At 37.1% G+C, this 27,362-nt stretch overlaps 1 protein-coding gene across 1 annotated transcript in view; it reads left to right on the forward strand.

Moving 5' to 3' along the window:
* Nucleotides 1-27,362, forward strand: part of MAP1C (methionine aminopeptidase 1B) — a 266,196-nt gene that overhangs the window by 187,828 nt on the left and 51,006 nt on the right. The window contains exon 7 of the mRNA XM_089788662.1: nucleotides 16,216-16,295. Coding sequence (XP_089644788.1) covers nucleotides 16,216-16,295 — 80 coding nt within the window. The remainder of the gene's footprint in view (nucleotides 1-16,215; nucleotides 16,296-27,362) is intronic.

The raw sequence follows: 27,362 nt of genomic DNA on the forward strand, positions 1-27,362 counted from the left end.
AATCCGTACATTGGCTATTTCAGAAAATTTGTACGGTGGTCTTGTCTTCAAACTTGTACTTCACATTTGCAAACCGTACTACACATTAATTTATCTGGAAAGCCGTACACCATCCTGCAGACATTGAAAACCGTACGTTATTCCTCCTTTACTGTGAAATCCGTACGATGGTGCTCCTTCCTTCATATACTAAATACGGTACAGTGCCTTTTACTGTGAAATCCATACTTCTGGCAATGAAATTCGTACTTTAGCAATGAAATCCGTACGGCAGCAATGAAATCCGTACGGTGGCAACGAAATCCGTACTTGACAATGAAATCCGTACAGCAGCAATGAAATCCGTACGGTGGCAACGAAATCCGTACTTGACAATGAAATCTATACTGTAGCAATAAAATCCGTACGGTGGCAACGAAATCCGTACTTGACAATGAAATCCGTACGTTAGCAATGAAATCCGTACAGTGGCAACGAAATCCGTACTTGACAATGAAATCAGTACGGCAGCAATAAAATCCATATGGTGGCAACGAAATCTATACTTGACAATGAAATCTGTACGGTAGCAATGAAATCCGTACGGTACCTTCTCTCTCTCTTTTTTTGTGGAAAATCTCACTTCTGGAACAATTATGTACAATATTTACATATATACAGTACTTACAGTCTTCTCTCAATTATTCGTACACGGGGGTGCGTTACTTCTTTCATGGCAGACATTCAACTTCGACCTCTTCACTACATCGAATACTTCCTTTCCGTCTAGCATCCACTGTTTTATTGCTCCGTTATTGCTTACTTCCCGCATCTGGTATGGCTCGACCCATTTAATTTTGAACTTGCCTGGTTTGATCTCATTCTGATCGTCATACTTCAACACCCACTGTCCGAGTTGAAACCTGCTACGCCTGTTTTGTGTCATCTCCATACTGCCCAGTTTGTTCCCGAAGCTCCGTAGCATGGACTCCATCAGTTGCCCCTTCTGGCCGCCAATAACATGTCCACTCCGTACTGCTGCAACTTTTATTAGACCCTTCCGCTTTGTTTCCTGTGCAAACCGTATCGTGTGCCTTCCTTGCTGCCAGTACCTTTCTGTTATATTTGTGGTTCGACGTAATACTTTCTTCTTGCGCAGTCGTACAGTAGAATCTTTCCTTCTTTTGGGTTCATACTGTATGTTCTGTCCTTCAGTTTCAGTCATGCCTGCGTTTCCTTCTTCGGCTTCTCTATGTTCCTTCGGATATTCATATCCTTCTTCTTTCTTACCTTCGTCGATCCTTAGCATATTACAATTCGGAAAGAGCTCATAATCCTCTATCTGCCAGTGGTAAAGACCATTTACTGAATCCAAATCGTCATCTCCTTCCAATCGTAGGACTCCCTCCTGATCGAGTTCCATACTCTGCCTCTTCTTATCGTCTTCTCCTTCAGAATCCGACGATAGAGCTTCTTCTCCAACCATCTGAGTGTGTAGATCGATGACATACTCGCGGCCTTTGCTTTCGAGTGATAAAGTATTTTTCTTCCAATCGTGCTTCGCCTTGGCTTGTATCAGCCACCCTCGGCCCAGAATGGCATCATATCCTCTCCGCTTCAGTGGGATCATGATGAAATCCAACAAGAATGGATGTGTTCCAATCATTACTGGTTGTGCTGTCAGGACTCAATGGCTTGATTCCATGTTGATCGGTCGTTAGCAGTTGGAATGTAGGCGGCCATAATGTCGGCTGTCCCAACCTTTTCCAGGTGTCTTCAAGCAACACATTGACACCGGACCCTCCATCCACAATCGTTTCCGTCAATACAGTCCCGAGAATGCCCATTTCAACAACCGCCGGATAGCGTCCAAATGAAAGAGCTAACAGCATCGGATCTTCTGCACTTGCGCCACTCTCCTCCTTTTTGTCCGCTGTACTTGCTCCACTTTCTTGCTCCCTTCCATGTTCTCCTGGTAGTTTAGCAGCAGGAATGATGTTTGCGAGTGCCGATCGGAGCTGAGGCATAGTGAGCAACAGATCACTTATCCTGACGGGTATCTTGGCTTGCAATATTTGTCGTACAATGTTCTATTCTGCGCAGTTCTGTACGGAGGTACTCGGCGTGTCCTTCAGGTGTGCCATTTCTATCTGTGTTGCTCTCTGGATCTTTGCCCGTGCTTCCTCCAGTCTCTTCTTTTCTTCCGCTGGGTCAAGGTACACTTTCGCTTGCTTCCGAGTGATGGCTAGAACCTCTTCTTTGTCCATCCCGACGGTGATCAAGTTTACTCCCGACTTCGGACACCTAGCATCTTCATGATCACTAGGTCCACACCATCTGCATAACAACTTCAGTGTGTTCGCTGTTGTACACTCTCGGGCGGAGTGACCCCACAGATTGCATGCACAACATTGAACTATCGGCCAACCATTGGCATCGTACTGGATTCGACTCCTCCCACCATTATTGTTGTTGTTTTGACTGCGCTGATTGTTTCTATATCCTCCCGATGTGGCTCCTTCCGTACTCGTGTTCTCGTTCCCTCCTAACGGGGATGCCTCCTGTGACAGGAACACTTGCTGCGGTGTCTTTGTTTTTAAATTGAAAGGGCATTCCTTTACCGAGTGTCCCAAGATCTGGCAGATTTCACAAAATTGATCTTTTGGGCAGGATCCCTTCGTATGGCCTTCTTTCTTACACTCCGTGCACCATAGGTCATTGCCCTTAGTCTCCTTGTTCATGTTTTTGAATTCCTTCATCATTCGCATCATATCCTTATGGAGGGCACGGACCTTCCTGTTGCTTCCCTCGTCATCGCTGCTATCCTCTCCTGAGGAGGCATCGTCATCTGAATTGGACGAGTTGTTGTTCTTCTTCTTCTTTGTCTTCTGGTCACTTTCGAGGTTCATTGGCCGATTGTACGCTTCATCGTATGTTGATGGTGGCACGATCATCATCTTTTTCCGTAGCTTCGGGTGAAGGCCTTCAATGAACCATCTTTTCTGGAGTCCATCTGCCAACTTATTCTCCATTTTACTGATTAAGTCCTTCAATCTCCTGGCGAAGACCCGTACTGTTTCATTCTTCTTTTGCTTGGTATTGAATATCTCGGCTACAATTTCATTATCATCACGCAAAAGTTGAAATTCCGCGATGAACTCCTTAATATTATCCCAACTATTTAATTTTTGTGGATCAGCATCAGTAAACCAATCAATCGCAACACCCCGTAGGGTAGCAGGAAATTGTCGGATCCATTCGTTTGTATCTGTTATGCCATTTGCCCTCCAGATCGTTTCACATGTTTTACAATGTCGAATGGGATCAGCTGCTTCATCACCATCAAATTTAGGCAATTTTTCCTTCGGACTTGCCATTATCACTGTATGTCGAGGGTTTTGTTGTGTACCTGCGTCCTTCTGGACACCCGCGCTGTTCTGCACACCTGCGCTGTTCTGGACACCCGCGCTGTTCTGCACACTTGCGCTGTTCTAGACACCTGCGCTATTCTGCACACCCGCGCTGTTTTCTGCTTCCGTGCTGTTTTCAACACCCGCCCTTTTTTTGCTTCCGTGCTGTTTTGGACTTCCATGCTATTTGGTGAAGAAGAGGGTTCGTCAACCGAAGCTGTCCGTTTCGGAAGTATATCTCGGACGAAGAGGTCACTCCATGCTCGTGCTCCTTCGACACTCCAAGCCGTGCGAGTTGATCTCCTTCCGTTAGGATTCTCTTCCTGTGGCGTATGCAAGTTCAGAAACTCCTCCCTCGCTTCTTCCAGCAAATCAAGCCGTTGTCGAGTCTCCTTCAATAATCCTTCCGCGCTCTTGTTTCCATCGGAAATCTTCTGAAACCTCCTTCAACGCTCTATCTGCTGAGCCAAAATTAAATTTTCCTGCGCAACGCATATGTCATCTTTTTCCTTTAGCTTACTCTTATCTTTGTTCAACTGATTCGGCATTTAATTCATATCCGCCTGCTTGCGTGCCAAATCCATCGGGCAATGGCACCAAATGTTTATCATATGGATTAATTAAGCAACGCACATAGGAAATAGACACGAACACCGAACAACAAACAGTAGAACTCTTATTATTATTCGCATATACCAACAATACTTTATGCTTTTATGGTAAGATATGATCCCTACAATGCTTCTCGAAGGGGTTATAAATACTTTCCGAAGAACTTTCTCGAAGGAGTCCGTCGGCCAAATACATTATGCTTGCTACAAATATTTACCCGTCGGCTACATAACAAGACTTTTCCCGAAGGAACCCGTCGGCCGATGCACAATTTCCTTTCCGAAGGGACCCATCGGCTGATACACAATTTCCTTTCCGAAGGGACCCGTCGACCAATACACAATTTCTACCGACGACAGTTTTGATAAGGTTTGACTAGAGTAAGGGACTCGACAATGCCCACAATTGGTTAAAAGTGCTTGAGATTCGGTTTTGATATGTTTTGGATCAATTAAAGTTGTTTTGGGTTGGTTTAGGGTTGATTGCAATTGATTTCAATGAGATTGAAATGGTTTTAAATTGATTTTGAAAGGTTTAGATTAGTTTTGAAATGATCTACATTTGATTGAAATGGGTTGAAAATGATGAAAAACATGTGAAAAGATGTTTAGAGAATATTGTGAAATAGGTCAGAACAATGATTAAGTTGGCCAAAAGATCAAAGTTATCGAATTGAGAAAATTGAAAGAGTTAACATGTAAAGGTGATGAAAGAGTAGTCATGAATTGTTTTTGAGTGTCTACAGGATGAACTCACAAATGAATAATACTCTTTAGAAGTATTATACCTTGATAGAGGTTTACAAAATGGAAAGTACGTGCATTTTTTCACATTGCCCATAGCTCACTACTCAAATACAAAAGAGGCTTACTGCCTATATGACAATTACTAAGTTACTGATTTGAGTGGGGATGCAGAAATGGGTGCAAGAACCTGGTAAACAAATGCATGATTTTTTTTTTTGGGTGGAAGGGAAGTGGCAGGTTTGGGTGCATACATATATATATATATATAATTTAAAAATGTACCAAAAAATGTAGAATATATAACATATCATAAATTAACAATTTAGCAATATTTTAATTTTAATTTTAATAGATTGTCAAGCTACCAATTTGGCTATGCCATGAAATGGAAGGTCTATAATTGATATCATGAGCACACAAAATCAATACATGTTCAAGGAGAGTTTTATCTAGGGCGAAGAGCATTATCCTGAGTATTTCTTCACATTTCTTGACGATAATGTCAAAATTCCCATTATAGACTTGGAAAAGAGCTCCACGGAGGATGTGGAAAAGTTGCATAAAGAGTGGGGTTTCTTCCACCCCATCAATCATTTCTTTCCAAATCATCTTCTATATTTCCTTTAACCCGCCACAATAGATTTCTTCTCATTGCCTCTTAAAGAAAAGAGACGAGTAACTAGGGATGCTCAAAACCTAAGTCACAGTGTTCAAGTTCAGCAGCAATAAAGTTTGGATGAAGTTCAACAAGAGAAAAAAATTCATCATATATAAATTTGAGAATTTTAGAATATAAATTTTTTTAATTCTTAATTTTAAATATCATACATGCTAAATATATTCAATTAAATATATTTACAATTAATTATTTAAATATTAAACAATAGTAAATGAATAAACAACTAATTACAATTTATTATTAGTTTTACTATTACTTTCTTGTACCAATAAAAAATAAACATGTAATTGTTTGATAATAGTCATATATAGCAATTTATTCAAATAATAAATAATAATAAAATATATTTAAATTAATGTATTAATAACTAATTATTATTGATACTTAATATGTCTAGGTTAGGCAAGAGCCTATAACAAAATGGTAACTTGTGGGTTTCTCATATGGGAGGTCTTGGCTTCGAATCTACTTGAGCTTAACACATAATAATAATAATTAATCTCAATAAACAATAATTATAATTCTAGGCTTCGGGCATTTAAGAACAAACAATAACAACAAATGAAACCTTAAGTTAATAATTAATTCTAATAAATTAATAGTAGTTCAAATTGCACAATCACCAGTTGATGGAAAGATTTCTTATGACCAACTGAATATTTGCGATGATATTTGTGTCCACCTTCGACATTATATCCCACTGAAAAAGTTTTGGATTGGCCAGCTGAATATTTGTGGTAATATTAATATTTTCCTTCAACGTTTCATTGCAGCAGAAGTGACTAAGCCATCGAGTCCTAATACAAGGAAGCTTTCTTTTATGAAATGTATTTTTTAATTGAAAAAGCCCTATTCTCTTTACTCCATACGCATTTTTGGGTGAACTGAAACGAATTTTATATGATTTCTAAATATTCACTAGGTTTTGAATTTCATGCATCGAATTCACCGAACTCTTACTTTGATTCGGAGCTCACAAAAAATCTATTCACATGGGCTTTGATGTGCATCCTCTCCCGCATTAGCTTTTGGATGCATTCACATCTGCCTCCAGCTCCTAACCCAGCACACCCGGTAGCTAAGAATAACAATAATATCATAGATATGATTGAATTGATGCACATCTAAAAGTGCTAAAATTGAGTTCCAATTAAGTACATTGTCCTAATTTCATACATTTCATTCTATAGCTTTGATTTGCTCTGATTCAGACCTCAAAGCATTATTTTACCACACCCTATACACAATTTGCACCACATATGATTGTATATCGGACTTATATATCTGCTAGATAAGATTATATTGCTTATAGATTGGCCTCAAGAACACTTTGAGAAATAATTATAAAATTTGTATGATCAGTCGGCTAGATCTGCATGTAAACCTCAATGTGGATCAAAACAATTAAGCATACGCTATCCCACATGTCGGCTAATCATCTTCAAACACAAAAATCAATCATTAAAGTCAACCTGATAGATCAAAATAAGGATCTACTTTATTATGCTGCTGTTCTTCGTCATTAACCCAAAAACTGATACACATCTTTCTAACTTTTATAATCAATGGCATTGGACCTTGCAAGTCAGGGATATGATAGATTTGACATTCATGAGTCTTCCCTTAGGTTTGTGACTCATAATACTGATTGTGCATACCGGAACTATTACTGAAAACATTAGTTACCGATTCAGATGCAGATCCGGAAGTGGACGTGGGAAGCAGCAGGCAGATGCATGATTTTTTTGGGGGGAATGTGGATACATGTACACACACACACACACACACACACACACATACAGTTATAGTTATACTATGTATATGCAAAGAAATGAAAGAAATATACAAAATTAAAACATTCAATGGCTTGTAACTTCACCAATACAGGAATATTCAATTCAAAAGAATTCCAAGGCTAACAGCAGTATATATTTCTTCCCAAATATCACTGCAATCAAAATATATTCATACCACCTTATTCAAAACATCCTTTATTCCAAGTCACTTGCAATATCTGCTTTCGGATGAATGGGAATATATATAAGGTAATAAATTGATTCAATCAAAATTTGGTTGCAACGTACTCCAACTCTAAAACTGTAAACTGCTGTAACTGGTTGTATTAGGGAATTCAATATAAGTCTTATAAGCACCAAATAAGATGAAAATTATGAATTAACAAATCGACACCTTAAGCAGATGTTTTATGTGATAACAAACTTTCATTAGTTTGGCAATCTGATAAACTTCTTTTATTTTATTGATTAAAATAATCAAACTTCACAACCAATCCAAACTGATGCTGTCATATATATCTGAAAAATCTGGAAGATGCTATTGATTATGAATAGTTTGTTGTTATAGTTTTGCACATGTGTCATCATTCAACCATATTTTATTTATTAGTTTCAATATCATTTCTCTGTGTTATCACCGCTGGAGGACATTCTTCCTGATATCATCACATTCATCTCCCATACAATGTGACAAGTCTTTATGTTTTTGTTATAAATTGGAATGCAATATTTGCACCTGTTTGAATTTCATGAGGCAATAGCAACCAATCTCTAGTAGTTGTATTTTGAAAGCGGCTTCCGGCTTGTTGGGAGTGGCTTCCAGCCAGCATCCAGATGTATCTGTGCTGGATTCTGCTTCCACTAGCCTCCGTCTCCGCCTCCAGCCTGCAGACAGATGCATCCGTATCCAAGGTGAAAACTGTCATATACTTTGTTCTTCACTCGACTCAACCAAATCTCCAAAATGACTTCTGGTGTGACGAAAAACTGTTATGCAGATGTATGGAATGATTTTAGTTACCATCAGTGATGACATCCAAGCACCTGTGCAGTGTCTCTTGCTAATTTGACTTCCTTGGTGATGCTGATAATAGTGCTTGAGGAATTTATACTCATTCAATGCTTGTTGCCTCCTTCAAAAAGTGGACTTAAAATAAATGGCCTGTAAATGACTATCATATGAACACACTATTCACCAAAAAAGAAAAACTAGATAGCAACCTGGATCCAAAATCCTTTACTTTCTTGTGAATCAAAACTATTATAGTTTGCATGAAATAGAATCTGAACTTTTTTCTACAAAGAAGACGACTACTAAAACTTGTTATTTAATTTTAGAAAATAGACATTTACTCTTGAGACACAGGTATTTACATTCAGAAAACCTTTCTTTGCGATAAACTGTACCAATGATCAGTAATCCTTTTCAAATGTTTTATGTCAGATATAAAGAGATACATTGTAACTTTGGAACAATCACATTGTCATCCCTTATTTACAGAAAATGTTACAACTGACTCCTCTGTTGCTAATTACATTCTATATTCTCTACAAAATGGCCTTCCAGGATGATTGAAGATTGTTTCTTGATTCCTTGGTATGCTACTGGAAGGTGATTCTTTTTTTGTTATTAAATAAAACTTGTATCCACATGTTGGTTTGAAAGGATGTTCCAGCATGTTACTCAGCGCAAGAGTAATCATCTCCTAGACAAAACGAAAGGGTGGATCTAGTCATGTTTTTTGACTGTTTGGCTCATTACATTTCATTTCTAACAGGACATCTGTTAGAAGGTGAACCATACTTACCATACTTATAAGTTTTTCTTTGTAAGAATATTCAAATGTGGTGCCTGTATCTTTCTATTGGAAGATAGATAGATAGATAAAATTTTAACGTCCACGAGGCCAAAAATAGCCTATGGGACAGCAAGACAACTCAAGCAGACTTAAGTAGCGCTGTTCGCCTCTTGTGTAGACTAATGATGAGCCCCCCCAATTGCTCAATGTACTCTTTGTTGAACAGGTTATGCCAAGAACTGTCACATATAGTATCCGCAAACTTATCCCTGCTATCCTTGTAGGCCTCACATTCTAGAATAAAGTGTTGTTCAGTTTCCACTTTCCCAGAATTGCAAAATCTGCAAATTCTCTCTTCCCAAGCCTCCTTTGGCCTCTTCCAACGCCCGGTCTCACAACGAAGTTGGTGAGAGTTGGTTCTCAGCTGAGCAATAAGAATTTTAGCTCTCCAAGGAATGTTGGCTCCTATGTACACTTTTTCGAGTTGATCACAAGTGGGGTTGAACTCATTTATATAATATAGTTTCTTCCTCCCAATCTCGCTTCCCCAATTTCTCTTGTAGAATTTCTCCATAACAAAGACCTTTATTTCTTTATTACTTGTGGGGCACATATTGAAATGAATATTCCATTTACTCATCCACTTGATGTTTTGTTGCATCCATGTCCTTTTTCGCTTACATAGTGTGTCACTAAAGACAACTTTTGGCCATCTATCCTCTTCCATTTTTTCGGTTCTTTTTAGATAGCTTAAAAGGCGAACCATAGCAAGTGCCTCAATAGGCGCAGCCCCCATTTCACTTAGCATGATGTCATATGGAACAGTGCTTTTAATTTTAAACTTGCTTGTAATCAAGCGCTTTTGGATTCCTTCGATTTGTTTCCATTGTGCTATAGTAGTGCTGCTGGCCCATAATTCACACCCATAAAGAACAACTGGCAGCACAAGAAGACCAAACAAGGTTTGAATAGTTTTCCAATCCCACAACTCCGCTTCACGGCACCTATTCTGAAGAGCGTAGAAAGCCTTCCATCCACCTAATGTCCTTTTATACCTGTAGCTAGACCAGCTTAGTTTTTTGTTGAAATCGATGCCAAGGTATTTATATTCCGCAACTTCTTCGAGAACACTTCCATTGTAATAAAATTCATGTTGATGTTGTTTTTTATTATTAGAGAAAATCATAACCTTGGTTTTGCTGATATTGACTTGCATCCCCACCATTCTACAAAAGCGCTCAAGAGAAGATAGATGGTCTTGCAAACCACAAGCAGATTTGGCAATTAAAATGAGGTCGTCCGCATATAGGAGTAGCTTTATAACAAATTCTCCTAGGAGTAGCTTTATAACAAATTCTCTTAGCTGAATGCCTTCACGCTCTTGCGTGTTTAACCACTCTTCCAGTTTGTCAATATATAAACCAAATAAAGTAGGGGATAAAGGGCAGCCCTGTTTGACCCCGATATCGCTCCTAAAACATTCTGAAATGCCATCTGAAGTTCTGATTTTGACTTTCACCTCTTCGTACATTCTATGAGCAGCAGCTCTGAGATGCCTAGGAATCCCCAATTCTTCCATCCTCAACCAAAGCTTGTCTCTCGGAACGGTATCAAAAGCCTTTTTGAAGTCAACAAAGCAACAAAAAACCTCTTCTTTTTTCTCCCACTCTTTTTCAATAATGTGTCTCAGAGTGACACAGTGATCCACTGTCGAGTGCTTTGGCCTAAAACCAGCTTGCCCTTTAGCACGTTTATGATTTTCTTCTGCCCATTTGCTGATCCTAGTTTCTATCATACTGCCAAAAAGTTTAGCAAAGAGGGGATTGATCATTATAGTCCTGTAGTTGGAGGGATTGTTAACATCACCACTCTTAAAAAGTGGTATTGCAAGGCTGATTGTCCAATCTTTCGAAAACCCTTCCTGGTAGATTTTGTTGAAGATTTCAGTGATGTGCGGTGCAAGAGTTTTCATACCCCACTTCAAATATTCAGCTTGAAGCGCAACAAGGTCTTTTGCTTTGCCTCCACCCAACTTCTTAATCCCTGTCTCTATCTCTTGCACAGTAAAAATATTTGTGGTATCATTGACCAAAGGTGGCTGTCCCACTCCACCCTCTTGTTCATAAAGTTTCTTAGCATAATCAAACCATTGGGTGGCAGTAATATTATTTTCAGTTTGCTTCCTCCTTGGTTGGAGTTCTTTCCAAAAACGTTTGGGGTTATTTCTGCCCAAGAAAATTAGCTCCTCTCTCCTTGTGGACATAAAATCGATTTTTTTCTTCTTTAGGATCTGTTTGTAGGTCTTAATGTCAAGGTTAGTTTTATTTGACTCCCTTAGATTTCTCCTAGCCCTCTTGCATTCCTTATCAAACCATGCATTGGCTGGAAAACAATTAGTTTCAGATTTTCTATTTTTTGCTCTCTTGCATTTTGAAAGAGCCTTGTGAATCAGATTTGATAAATCATGACTATTAACACCATGCTTATACATAGGGTGTCCCATACAAAGTTCCTCAAGAGCAGCCCTGAAAGTGTTATTATTTTCTGAAGTTAACAAAATTCTGCCCTGAGAAGGTGGGTGTTGAGGGCCTTGGATTTTTGCCCCAATCCGTCTATCCTTTGCCCAATACAAATTTACGTACAGTGGTCTATGATCTGATTTGAGATCCCAAATGTGCTCTCCAATTTCAACTTCTTCAATATTATTATACAAATGCTGCGAACAAATTACATAGTCTACCACACTTGCCCCGTTGTATGTGTTGCAAGTGAAATTGCCCGACTTAGCCCATCTAGCCAAACCATTATAGATTATTAGATCAAATGTGCCACACAAAGTGATCAATTCTTCCCCAAAATGATTGCAGCCTTTAGCATCTTCGGATATTCTATCCCATGGATGATTTCTCTCTTCTGTGAGCCAAATAGGGTTATCATTTACTTCGGAGCTGAAAATACTTGCTTGCCAATTTGCTGTCCTAGCATTGAAATCTCCAACGAGAAGGACATCCCCACGTTGTGAAAAAACAGCAACATCTTTCTTTAACGTAGCATAAGGGTCATTGTGATCTAAACCACACTTTTTATAAATTTTAGATACTTGTGGAGCAAAGTAACAAGCTGCAATCCTGAGAAGAGTGTTATTTTCCACGATTTTGAGCCATATAAATTGTTTATTAGAATCAGTCTTTTCCAGCTGAATGACACGACCTTCTTTTTCTTTTACTAGAACCATTATACCTCCATAACCTTTACCATTTCCCGCTGCCTCATTCCACACTGCCATCTTCCAGTAGCCTTCAAACAATGGGGTCTTACATCCCTCATGCTCATGTGTCTCTATGAGACAAATAATGTCTTTGCCTTCCGCAATAGGCCCTAACCCAGGCCCACGTCTCCACGGATAACCTCTGCAATTCCAACAAACTAAACTTAAGGACGCCTGGGTTAAGCTTGATTGCTATTTATTTTGATGCGAAAGACTCAAAGTTGAGTTATTATCGCTAGGTGTGATTATGGATCTTGTTGTATCGCTGCCTGTTAAGGTGTTTGTTGTTGCACCTTTGTTGCCTTCTTGCTGCCCTTCATTGTAGCGGTGGCCAAAATGAGCAATAACTGCTTTTCCCTTGAACATCCAAGCTCTTTTGCCTTCATTTCTAGCTGTTCTGATTTTTTCCATTTCCATCCTTCTTTCTACTTGCTGTCTCATAGTTAAATCCTCCTCTAAAACGAAGCGAGAACCCCACAAAAGCTGTTTTTTGTTAAGTAGATTTTGTTTGTCGCTAATGCTGAGCATGACTACGTTGATTGGCCTATTTCTCTCAGCGTGTGGTTTGCCAACCCTCCAAGCTTGGCAGATTTGTCCTTGCCACAACAGCACATCTTGTAGGAAATCCCTCGTTAGGTCAAGGGTATGTTCGCCTTCCCCATAGTCTTTTATCCCCTTGATAATTATATTGGATGCCCTAAGCTGCCTTTCCTTGACCTCTTTGTCTTGCGTGTTCACACGAATCTTTGCCTCTTCTCTTGCCATATCAGGGTGTTGGCTGTTTTTGTCCCAAGTTTTGGTAACTTCTGCAAAACTCCTTCTCTTCTCTTCACCATCTGCCTTTTCTGGCAAACTAGTGTGAAGAATCGTTTTCTCCTTATTATGAGATGACTCGGTATTTGCTGTGACCTTGTTTGTTTCCAATGTCACATTCAGGTTTTTCCATTCATCCTTCATATTCTGCCATTCAAGCTTCCCGGCTAAAAGTGTTTCTTGCAACGTTGAGATTTGAGCTTTTAAAGTGTTGTTATCATCTGCAAGAGTTTTATTTGTTGCAATTAGCACCTGTATATTGCGGTAACTTTCTTGCTCCTTAGCCTCTAGGAGCTCCAACCTCCTCTTGGCCCTCAAAAGTTCTTGCACATAAAGATCTGGGCACCAAGCGAGAGGTGTGGAGGTAGGGCTGTAACTGACAGACTCATCGAAGTTATTACTACCATACAGATGACTGTCACCACTTAAGTGTGGAGGAGGGCACATTTTGACTTGTTTATGCAATCTCTGCCCGTGTTTTTGCTTGTCCTGTGACCCTTTCATACGAGCAAGTCTACGTTTTAAAATGCCCTTGAACTGTTTAACATTGACCCAGATATATTTTCCTGTCTTGCCAAGTGATGCCATTTTGACTTGCCCTAAATGGTTAGTTTCAAAGTGTACCATAATTTCTTGACCGTTTTTTACCAATGAGATGGTTTGTTTTTCCATGGTTTGCATATCCACCGTTTGTTTTCTCATTTGTGTATCCTCAATTTGTTTTTCCATTGATCAAAAGAAAGAAGGGCGAAACAAAAGCTAACAAGAGCAAATATATAAAACAAAACCAAAAAGTGCACCTTGAAACCCCTGGCTTAAGGCCTGCCACTATCTTGCTGTGGGCTGGGCCCCAGTCTTCGTTTTACCCTTGGAAACGGGCCTACCTAGGATCTGAACCCTGTCTGGTATTGTGTCTGCTGCCCTGGTCCCACTGTTTCTTACAGAAGCGCCCACGCTGTTTCTTGTTATTTCCTTGTGTCTGCTGCCCTGGTCCCACTATTATGAGATCTTTCGGTCAAACCCTCAACAAAACTTGGTACACACTATTGTACTCCCCTCCGACAGCTGCAACCATAGCCTTTACGGCAAAAGCCTCGACAGAGTAAAACCAAAATATATATACTACTGAAAATAACTGTTCAAGCTGCGAATGGAATGAGGGCCGTAATAATGGAGAAAGCAAAATCTGCAATGCCGAGACCCTGCAATCATTACCATATCTGGCTGCGAAGTGGGACCAAGTTAATCTTTCATGGCGGTGCAAGCTATTATAGGCGGCATATCCACCTCCATTGTATCCAGTATGGAATATAAATTTGAGTTTAAAAATTGTCTGGTACGCTAAAACGAGATAAACAGTGGCCTGTGCTTTCCACGCTCTTTCCTGGTAGGGCCTCCTATACTCTGAGGACGTGGATATGATGTTGCTCCGAAGAAGATGATATGCGTTTCAAGTTTCTTCTGGCGCGGATATGACTGTATCTCAACTTTGGGTCTGGTTGCGTCTGAAGACCCTCGATTACTCACCTTCCTTCCTCCGAGAATAATAAGATTTCCTTGATTTCGCGGACCTGGGTCTTTTGTTCTACGCTTGGTGTTGTCTGGTGTTGACGGCGTTCAGATTCTTCGCATATAAATCCAGTATCCTGGATATCGTTTCGTCTGGTTCTGGTTGCGTCTGAAGACCCTCGATTACTCACCTTCCTTCCTCACACTATTGTAGATACCTCTTCTCCGATTCACTCGTGCTCATTTTCCCCCTTTCTTTTGCAAGATCCTTTTGCTCGATTGTAAGGTATGCCCTTGATTTTCTCCAATCCGGTGGCTCTGGTTTGACCACCGCTCTGGTCTCAACTTTGGGTCTGGTTGCGTCTGAAGACCCTCGATTACTCACCTTCCTTCCTCCGAGAATAATAAGATTTCCTTGATGGAAGAAGGTGCAAGAGTTAAGGAGTTGGCAAGATGGAAGAGAGAGGCAGTAATACTGCTTCTATATCCCATTGCAGAACAATAGTCAAAGGATAATGTCTTGTTTAAGGCTGGTGTGTGCTGAAAAGGCTGTGTGTTTATTTACAAACTAGATCAGCTTTGCCTCCTTGACCATAAACACCCTATTCTTTTTTTGGCTTTTTCTACATGATTTGTTTCTGATTGATAAAGCAATTTTGGAGGATATAAATTGACTATATTTTCAGGACACTTGGATCTCTCCTATCTGGCCTCTCAGTGATGGCTTTATATCAATTTTTTTGGGGATGTCGGGGTCAAGAGGATGATAATGTTATTCAATTTAGGCTACATGAAGAAATGAATAAGTGTATGACTATATCCTATATATAGTGCCCAAAAATTGTGTATGAGGATGGGAATATGCTCCTCATTCTTATAATGGAGTTTCCTACTAATTATTCCTTTAATGCCAAGTGTTATTAATCATTTTGAGTTCATATCATAAATGACTAAATGTTGCTAATCATTGAAGGTTGCTATCTAGAGACATAAGTTATCATCTTATTGGGATGGTTTGTGGTACGTGACCCTTCTCTCCTATGTTTATTTTTATTTTAGTATTCAACAAGCAAATCTATATGGATGAACTATGTGTAGTCAGAAAATGACAAGTAATCCTGGAGCCAACAAGGATTCATTGCCTTTTTAGTTTTCTATTCAGTGACTAGAAAAATTTACCAGCTAGTGATGTTTTGGTGTTCACATTATGACATGAAAAACTGTGAATGACATATAAGCTACATTATGAAGTAGAAAACTATGAATAACATATAAGCTATGTAAAATTAAAATATTGATTCTCTGTCCACTTTCTTGCCAGTGACTAGAAAATTTTACTGGCTAGTGATGTTATGGTGTTGACTTTATGAAGTGAGAAGTTATGAATAACATGTAAGCCGTGCAAAGTTAAATTATTGGTTCAAAATGAGGGTATAAGAAAGTTTTCCCCGAACAGTAGTTTCATTGCACAAAATTTCATCGGGTTCAATAAGACTATTAATACTTTCAGTTGCTCATAGGTTATCTTTGTCATCCGTGGCTACAGTAAGCTTCATTGTTCTGCTTGTTTTCCTTTCTTTGATTATGTTTCCTATGTATTTCAGATTACTGAAGATTGCATGTATAAGGCAATATCAGTTTGCAAAGCGGGAGTGAGCTTCAATAAAATTGGTAGTAAAATTGAGTATGTAAATAAATTTCCTTCTGCATTTGCTTTCTTTAAATCCTGTGTAAATCACACATGGTCAACCATTTTCACAGAAAATTGAACTGGATAGAATTGGTACTATATTGAAAAACTGTTGTATGTAATAATCTTTTATTCTCATTGGGCATTTGGATATTTGTTATGTTAGCCATAAAAGTATTCCACTTACATAGCACTGAATCCTGGTAAAAGTGTAAATGAAATTCATTTGCCTGGTATCAAAATCATGAAAACTTGGCAAGAACTCGAGAATCTAGAACTCAAAATACAACAGAATATTCTCAAAAAGCTTTTTAACTTTTACTTCTCACTAGGAGGCTTTATAATAAAAAAAAAGTTCTTGCCCTAAATCAGCAGGACCTGTGTCATGACCCCACCACAATGGCATTTTATATATGAAGTCTTAAAAAATTGCATGCAGACCAACCGATTTTATCTAGGTTAGGCAACTTTTTGATATTTAAAACAAATTAAATCTAATTTTATACAGGGCAGACTCCCTTTGACTGAAGACTAAGAGTGCATATTTAAGAAAGGGTGTGATCACCCAAGGGCAACATGAAAAACCAATAATAATCTGCTATTATAGAAACGTAGGGAACCAATCTCCTCATCAGTGCAGCAATTTGCATAAAGGAAAAGAACTAAGTAATTAATTAAGACAGAAATCCATGATGAGGTGAGTGTGAACACAAAGGTGAATGCTTAGATTATAGTTTATACATCGATTGATCAAACAGGGCAGTACATGATACCTATCAAACAGGGCAGTACATGATACCTATAAGAAAATAGGTAGTTGTGTAACTGTCTACAATTACAGTCATCATAACAGTAATTACAAAGACAATGTACTATACCACTGACATTACTATTACAATGATCCTAAAAACATCATATTTACCTTACCCTAGGAACTGCCCCATTAAGACTTACATAGCATAACAGATTGACTACATCACTTGACTAAATAAACTTGCTGACTACATTACGTGAATACATCGATTGATCAAACAGGGCAGTACATGATACCTATAAGAAAATAGGTAGTTGTGTAACTGTCTACAATTACAGTCATCATAACAGCAATTACAAAGACAATGTACTATATCACTGACATTACTATTACAATGATCCTAAAAACATCATATTTACCTTGCCCTAGGAACTGTCCCATTAAGACTTACATAGCATAACAGATTGACTACATCACTTGACTAAATAAACTTGCTGACTACATTACGTGAATACATATTTTGAGAAAATCTTATCTTGAAGAATCAAATTTTGAACCAATTGTTGCTCCATCAAGCTGTGCCTTGACCCTCAAAAAGGTGTAGCGTCTAGCTGTGTTCTTAATCTCTCAAGCCTGAACACTCAAATCATATTCTTGAATTATTAAACAATGACACCTAAGAGATATGACAAATCTCTAGCATTGTCTAATGACTGATAGGGTATTATTCTTGATCTTATACTCTAAAGCTTGCTGGACAACGATCCATATTGAGCTCAACACCAAATTCCGAACCTATCTCCAAAACATAAGCTTCACAATATATGCACTCTTCAGACTTGTCATCATCAACAAAGAAAACAAAATGAAAAGCATGAAAGAAAATTGCCAAAAATGCTTCTCATGCAGAACACCATCTCAAAACAAGAAGCTGACATGAGATAATGGAAATTCCTCCATCCTCTGATGCTGCCAGCCTCCAAAGTGAACATGTTGCAATTTATCCATGCGATAGCCTAGGTTTACATCTTTGGGGTTGTTGTCAAGTGTTGCAAAGAAAGTTTCAATTAGTATGGTCTGAACGAAACTTCTAATGAGCTTATTTATATTGTTATGACCCTTGATATTGCCAATGAGCAATATGACCATTAGTGCATTCTTAGCAATAGGTATGGTCAAATAAGGCTTTAATGGAACTAAACTTCCAATTGCCCTCTTTGGATCTAACTTCTCCAAAACCAATTCTAAACTTGGGGTAAAATCTCTCAGATATCTGTAGAAAGAAGATATTTTGCTTGATTGACACATCTAAGGCAATAGATAGCAACCATTCGGCATCTTACGACACTCATAAAACTGATTTGAGTTGCATCCTTTCTTGAACTAATATTAATGATATCATCAGTAATGACTTGCATTAGTTTCTGATCAGGAAATAGATAAGAGTAATTTCCATGACATGCTTAATTATATAGTGATCAACGAGGATGGCAAATTCTTACATAAGGCATGAATTTTCTACTTAGAGAATATCATTGCCTGAGGTAGAGTTGCATTTTTGTAGGATCCACTAGAGAAACTTAACAGATCCCAAATGATTTCCAATTGTTAAAAACATTAAAAGCTTTTAACTTAAAACTTTTCCTAAGCTTTCAGTCTCTTAGATCCTTTTTGTGGTCTCTTGTTGGACATTAATAAATTTATCTTATCTTATCCCACTATTAGCACCTCAAAATTACAAATCAAAGACTATTGTGCATTGATCGAACAGGAACAACAAAACAGAAAGAGTGGAAAGAGTGGACATATAAACCTACATTGAAACATTGTCACATGTCCATGGTCATGCCATGGCTTGCACTTGATCCTATTTGCAAATATGAATTTCTTTTGTTACACACAGAGGGTGGACTCAAATAGCCTTCTTGAGTTGTAACTTGATGAGTGAACTTACCGCAGCAATAGTATAATAGTCATACCTTCTTGTGTGGTGTTAGATTTTTCTTTCACACAAAATCAATTCTTCAGCCAGCAATAATGGTGCTCAGATTTTACATAATGTTTGAATTATGCTAGTGTTCTTCGCATTCCAGATTCTGAAGACATTGAGAGTAACTTTTTGCTTTAGTTGGACATTATCTTGTCTTTATCAGTCCTTCCAGAAGTTTGTAGTTGCCTCCATGCTATAACTAAAATTCATACAGGTTCCAGACTTTATCCTTAAATTATTTATCTAGTTTGTAATAGCTATCATTTGATTGTACTTCTTCAATTGCACTATCATCTTGTTGCGACTCCCCCGATCATCTTGATGTCCCAAGTCTCTCTCCTATTTTCTTAGTTTATTTTTTGTTCTAACTTTTTTGAAAGGCCAGATAGTTCCCAGAAAGAACCATTATCATCCCTTGCATAGGGCCAGTGTCTAACTTACCTGACTTCAGCTCTATTAATCTCCATCTATCCACTATCCAGAAGCTTGTGAAATTTGTCCTTAGAAATTTCTGAGTTTATAGTCAGCTAGCTGCATAGAAATTTTATGAAATCTGATCTTCTAAAAGACTCAGTAAGCTCATCCTCTTGTCCTGAAACCAATCTTTCTTTCTTGCTTTCCTCAAAAACCACAAAATCTGAGTGGAAAGAATAAGCTAATCAAAGTTAAAAGAACTATTCAAAGCATTCACATAACCAAAAAGACTCTCATACAAAGTCAAGTTACGCCTTGTAATGAGCCCCGCTGGCTCATTCTAAATCAATGCTGTAGAATCTCTTTTTGGTTTTTCAAGTTTTATAGTTTCTGGACTTTCTGAGTATATATGTTTTTTTTGGGTTTTTCAAATATATAGAAAAATGCTACAGTTGTAATGCAAAAAAATGAGAATCAATTCAACTCCAACCTGATTGTTATAATTCACCTGCAAATATTTACCAGTGCACATACATATATGCAATAAACTTAAATTATTTAAAGAACCTGGATCAGAAGAGTGACATTGGATTTTTCAATTTGTAGCAGAATGTATGAAAGTCCACACCAAGCTCTATAACAGATTGCTGCCTTTGTATAGAATCGCTGCCAGTATTCAGAATGAAACAGTGCTATAATATTATGACCACAGCTTTCAAGAAAAGCTACACAACACTATGTGATTCATTGAAGATGTAGTAATCCAAATGCTGCTATGGAAAATACTGATCGCAGCCTCAATAAAATACTACAGTTGGCATGAATTAACTACTTCAAACCTTCCCATATTATTATGACATTTCATCAAACAAGTAGCAGATTCCTAAATAGTCTCAGAGATTAAACATCGGGTTATTACAAACCTTTGTATAATTGCCTTTTTAAACCATTACATCCAACTTTTTTAGAGATATGGCTAAATGGTTATATTATTGTTCACATATGCACCTGTACAAATGTGCTTGCTGCTCTTATGTCTTCAAGCCTCCAAAAAGCTGTGTGTATGTGGCTCCTATGAAGGCCCAGTTTTGATTGCTTGAACAATGATGAGATATGCATCCAGTCGTGGATCCTTAAAAACAGTTCCTCCGGTAATGCTTCTAGACCCAAACTCTACATTCAGTAAACAGTAGTACTCCAATGCCTCCATCTTGACTATATATCACGGTTGTTTACTACTAACAAACACCCAACACTAAGAGACTACTGAGTTCTTGCAATGGAGAATAGGTTCCAGCACTGCTCGGATGTGGACAGCTGGCAGAAAACAGACACCAAAACTCACGCCCAGCATTGTATAGCTCTTCTTAATGAAGTTGTGCTGATTGTGGCTGAAACATCTCCTTACAATAATCTCTTTCCACAATACAAGGAAGAAGCAATCGATTTTTATGGATTCCTGAGAAATAAATTCAATAGTATGTAGGGAAAAGTTCTGAAATTGATTAATTCAAACACCAATACTGATTCTAAAATCTATCATTAGTTCCATATGTGAACTCCGTATGAATCCATCAATTTTGGAGGAATGGGTTTTCATCTCAACCTTCTTGGTTCCAAAGGTTTCATTCCTCAGAACTATCCAGTCACTAAATCTGAGCAGCAAGAGAAATAACTTCAAACAATATTCTCACAACACATCCCCAAATTAATGTAGAGAAGCTCTGCTTATATAGTTTCTTATGTCGGTGAATGCTCTCCCTTTTAGCAATGTGAGATAAAAGTTACTTCTAATTGAAAAAAACATTTTATAAAGTTACTTTGATTTTATAATATCAATTTATAATATAAAGTGACTTTAACTGTTAAAAGTGATTAAATTTCTTTTAGATTATAATCATAATATTTGAACTTGATAAGTTTGAATGTGATGTCAAATCAATATTGAGAAATAGTAAATACTGATTATGATTTTACAAGTCTGAATTTTCTTCAATGATATTCAATCTACAAGAGCAGAGCATTAATTGATTAATATAATTGCCCTCTAGACCGATCAGGTTTGGATATAAATTCAGTTTGTAGAGGCATGTCAGTGAATAGGCATGCCTCCATGTGAGCAGAGACATATCCATTCATTGGCATGCCTTTCCACTTGACCAGTGTATTATATTAACACTGCCTAATTAATTAGGCAATAACAAACCTTAATTAAGGCAAATATGATCGGTGATATGAACAGACTTGGGTCTGTGATAAATAAACAATATTTTCTCTCATATCGATTAGCAATCGATACCTATAATCAGTAAAATAAATTGATCAGAATAGATTGATAGAATCAGAATTATACATGGAGATAAATATCAGATTTGGTGGATGATAATATAATTATTTGGATTCCAATGTGTACGTGTATGTATTAATATAAGCATATTGATATGTATGCATGCATGTTAAACACAGATTAAATAGTTATATTATCATCCAGCTTTATCTGAATGAAACTGTAACATCTAGTTTTCCTGGGTCTAAATTAACATCTAACATAAGCATAGAATACAGTTATAACTTCGATTTCATAGGAAAGCAGTTACATCATTCATGTTCATGTGAAGAAGATTTACCGTTAAAATCAGTTAAACAAAATTTCTTATCTAATTACTTGAAATACCATTAAATGAAATTACTTCAGAAATGAAAATCACATACCTCGAAAAACTAAGACTGAAAATCATCTGAGTATGCTTCTGCAACCACCCAGGTTTGTCCACCAATACACTATAACAATTTCTCAAATCGACTGCTATCTCAAAAATCATTTGATGATTACAACTAAATACCACTATAATTTAAATTAGGGCATCACATATCATCTTACCAATTAGGGCATCAATTACCATCGGTTCATTTAGGTCTTTTGATAGCACTTTACCACTTAGGGCTTCCGTGACTACGGATTCAATTTAGGGCTTCCGTATCCATGGATTCAACTAGAGCTTTCGATACCACGGATTCAATTAGGTCTTCCAATACCACTGTATCAATCAAGGTTCCAGCTGTCACACAATCAATTAGGGCTTTAGATTTCTTTTCCTTCCGATTGCTTATCTATGACAGTTTCTCAAGATTAGATAAATACTTATATTCAATATTCATTTATATGAAAGTTAAATGATGATAACAACGAAATACTTCAACTTAATCTTACCTTCTCATAAACAAAAATGATAATACCTGTTTTTGATAAACAATTGAATGCATGGCTTATCTCTGTTTGACGCATATCTGACATCTTGAGAGAGGTGAAACATTGTTAGGGGCTTAACCACCCAACCTCGGACCACATTATATCCCCACACAATCTCTAAGGAGAAAGGCCCTCCCTACCCAGAATTGACAGGGAACATCATTCCATCCACTGGGCATCAGGATATATAACACGCCATACGACTTGGCAACAGGAGATCACCATAACAAGAATATGCATGAGTTATTAATTTGTTTAAATGGTAAATATTAATTGTCATAACTGATATTGATTCATACTATTGAGGATTCCTTTCTTACCACCTCACCCATCTTCTTGGCCTCATAGCCGGGTGAGTTCCAGGTATTCGGAATTCTCAAAGCAGACAACTCCATATATTCAAAAAGATTACATACAACTATTATTTCATATTCTAAGATTATGTTTTGAAGAGATCTCAAAATGTCAACGTTTCCTGTATTTCTTTCTTAACAGGTTCATCTACACCTCCTCACCATAATCAGGCCATCAGGCCAGTGATTCTTTGGTGCCTGAACATTTAACCTTACTAAAATACTCCGCACCTTCTTCACCCAATTCTAGCTTTTATCCTAGTGAATTCCTTGGTGCTCTAGTTAATTATCTCATCTCAGTTATCAATCTTATATATCTAAATTGCATGATAAGTATTTCAGGAAAGATAGATTTTAAAAATGAAAATCACAAAATTGCATAGGACGGTAACAGACTTGAGTAGAATCATTGTTATGGAAATCAAGTTATCTCTGAATTAACATTATTTTCACTTGCATAAAAAGTGCTATTCAAGAGGAATAATTTTTAAGAACAAATTCAGGGAGATTGCTTTCTCGGATATCAACTAGTTAACTGATTTTTGAATAGGAAAATAAGGCTAGGGTAATCGACTGATCTTCTACAGATTTTAATGAATTTGAAAGAATTAATATGGACAACTTCTTACAGCAAGAAATAAAGACAAACTAGAAATGAAATACGGAGAGTTCTAAGCACAGTTTGATGACACAAAGAAACAATTATTTACCCAGATTTATGAGGAAATCCTGTACGTCTACCTACAGGAATGTTTGCATAATTAATTTCAAATAAGAAAAAGAAATGAAAACGTTTTTATGGAATACTATAGCTATCATACGTGACTTGGTCCTGTGATTATGTGGCTCGGGTACTTGAGAGAATTCTCCAACTTGCAGCAATACTTCAGCCGTATGCTCTTTTTCTGTTTTCCTCTGCGATTTCTTTTACACGCTAATTGAAAGGCTTGAATGTTAAATGGCTTGGAAGCCGTGGGCAGAAATTGGACACCAAAAGCTAGGAAAAAGGGGTGCCAAATCATGTTTAGACTCACAGCCAACTCTCTACCTCGCCTCACTGTTCTAAATTCCATGGTGAATGAAATTGATATGTATGCAAATAAAAAAAAATCAAGTATTGTTTGTAACTAAGAAAGAAAATTCGATGAATCTTGTTGTGAATGAAAGGAAGGCCAGAGATATGATTGATTTCCGATACATGACAAAGGTTCCATATAAATAAATTAAATGTCCTTACGACTTCCATCAGTTACAAGAAAACTCCTACGAAAACCAAAATGACCATCCAGATTCCAAATATTAAATTGACTAAAAAGAAAAGAATAAGAAGTTGGAAAGAATTGAAAAATTAAAATTCGAAGATTATAATAATACAATTATTATAATCCGAACATTATTATAAAGTACAACTATTAAAATTATTAAATGATAATGGTGCCAAATCATGGTTATATTTAAATGAACATTTATAAACAATTATTGATAGTACTACGACAAAAATAATTTAAAATCCTTTAAGATACGTTTTATAAATAATTTAATTATTTTAATTAAAATATTAATTAAACAACTCAATTATTATAATTAAACTATTTATTTAAATAACTAATTTCCACATATGTATTATGTTCCGAGTCGCTAGGTCCTCTATCTGTCTGCCTAGTGATGGTGATGCCCTACCTAATTCTTTTCTGACAATGCTTTCACCTCTTCGACATGCTTCCTACAAGGAAATTCTTCGTAATTAATTTATATATTATTTAATCATAAATAATCATAACAGTTAACCTTTCATCTTAATTTCATAAATTCACGATTAACGATCAACTAACATGTCATTTGCACTTGAAATCATAACGACCAACTTACCATTTCGCCAAATTATATCAAATTAAATTGTCAACTGACTTCATGCGAACCTTCAACGGCTATATTTCAAACTAGGTCAAAAATTGGGATGTAACAGAAACTATTAAATCAACACTCCCTCTTAGCTAGGGAAGATAAAGAATCCAACCAAGTATATATACATCACAATAGGCTCATCAATTGTGAGGAGAGATATCACCTATCTTGTGATATCTGAGCATATAATATGCTCAAAAATATCAAGTCACATGGCATTCTTCTTATATATCCAAGTTATGTTATGTGCACTGACATCAAGTCTCATGATGTCTACCATAACCAATCATGGCATATCCACGAAAATACTTATCCACCATGATTTATCTCATAAGGAACATAATAACCTTCAATTGATATCAAGTTTCATGATATCTATCAAAATATCGAAGAGATACTTAACTATCATGACATGTCCATGCATATCAAGTCACACGATACTCATCATGATAGAGAACTAATCATTGTAATGTCATCACCTTAGAATGTTAGAGACAAGTGTATATTATTTGAAAAATTCCCTCCTTTTAATAATGTACACAAGGGGCCCATAAAGTCATAGTCACACATAGGACAAAAGATTTTTATATGGAGTCACCATGGATTCTCTCACATGGTGTTGTCATGGTGTCACACGCATGACATCCACCATGAACCATATCAGAGGGTGGATCTATCACAACTACTCCAAGAGGGTGGAACAAGGCTTCCATTTTAAGCTTCTCTCTCATAGAGAAGATTCCAATAAAGTACATTTCAAGAAATCACTAATGCCAAGACTTCGTTCTTTACAAACTTTACTTTGGTAGGAGACTTGGTGAGAATATTTGTCGTCTGTTCTTTAGTGATAATTAACCTTGTCTAGAAACCATCTCCATGGTCAGCTCCCTTTGAGTGACTATGATCAAAGATTTACTTGGCAGATCTTCTAGCAGCTCTCTTTGTTCTAATCACAACACTATTCGTAGGAGTAGTCTCTTGTACACAAACATACTTGTCTGTTTTCATAATAACATGAGTGAATCTAATAAACTATGGTTTTATCCCCAAGTTTGGTAACACCAACACTTATGATAATTTGGCTTCTATCTGAAGCTTCAAGTACATGCATCAACCTCTTGACCTTCTTGTCCAAGGTTGCCTTAGAATTTTTCTGAGTTTGATATCAACCTTTTGACCTCCTCATCTTAAGGCTTCCTCTGGTAGATTATAAAACTCCCTTTGAATCTGATGTCCATCTTCAATTTAGTTTCATAATTTCAAGTATCAAGTGTTTCCTTCCCTTGAGTGCAATTTCTTATGCTTCTTGATCCGTCCTTAAGACATTCCAAATAGTTGATAAAAACAAAACTATCTCAAAGGGAAATGTTAACTATAGAAGCATACAAGATTTGTCATCCCAGTGTTATAGGATGAGATAATGAACATTATTCAAGCGTGTGAAATACTTATATCTTATGTTGGTACATCATAGAACTAGTCTTGAGCTAGGTCACAAGGCTATAGTAAGGTTCTTTTCTTTGCTATCTTGTTGTTTCCAAGCAAAATACCAAGAATTTCACTACCATGTATATCTACTATCTGGTCCTTGATTGCTACAATTTCCTAGTCACTTGAGAAATCATCTCGACATGATCTTCTCCCTCTGAACCAATATGGTCCTTGATGGTCAATTTAAACAAATACTTTAGATGCTTCATCTTACATGATCTCAATCATAAAAGTTATCTTTCTTCAAAAAAACATATTATCTAGTATGATCCATATGTGACAGGAGATTGAGTCCTACACAACATTCGGTAGTATGCCTATTGTAACATTCATCTTTTTCTCAAGGATAATAATTACTTATTTGCACATCAACATCCTTCATACAAGTTGCTCCAATGAGGGTTTGTATGCATCAAATCACAAAATGCCTCCATATAAGCATTAAACAATGGGAATGGAACATTGGTTATTATTCCCCACGCAATGTAAAATTCTTAGTTATTGTCATATCCTCCTCTGGAAAAAATTGATCGCAAGCTGTATATGTTCTTCCTCTTTAGTGGATGACTCAACTTGGTGCCACTACAAATTGTGTCTCTGCACTAAGTGTGTGAATTCCTTACTAGATTTAAAAATCTTCTCCTCCCTAAAATCCTTATGTAATCTACCATCCAACTGAGTAGTTGCTGATAAAGTAAACACCTCACTATGGAACTCGATGCACTTCTACACATCTCTTAGTAGAGTGTGTAATGTATTGTTAGTCATGAATCCTATATAGCTCCAAAAGTGCCACTTCTTATTCTTTCCAAGAAATCAAAAATTCTAGGTACTTTATCTCTTATAATGTAGATTCCATCATATATGGTAATTTCAATAAAATCCTTTGATCTCATTTTAAAAG

This window comes from Cupressus sempervirens, chromosome 1, assembly GCF_028749045.1.
Source record: "Cupressus sempervirens isolate cs-2001-9-10 chromosome 1, ASM2874904v1, whole genome shotgun sequence".
Lineage (NCBI taxonomy): Eukaryota > Viridiplantae > Streptophyta > Pinopsida > Cupressales > Cupressaceae > Cupressus > Cupressus sempervirens.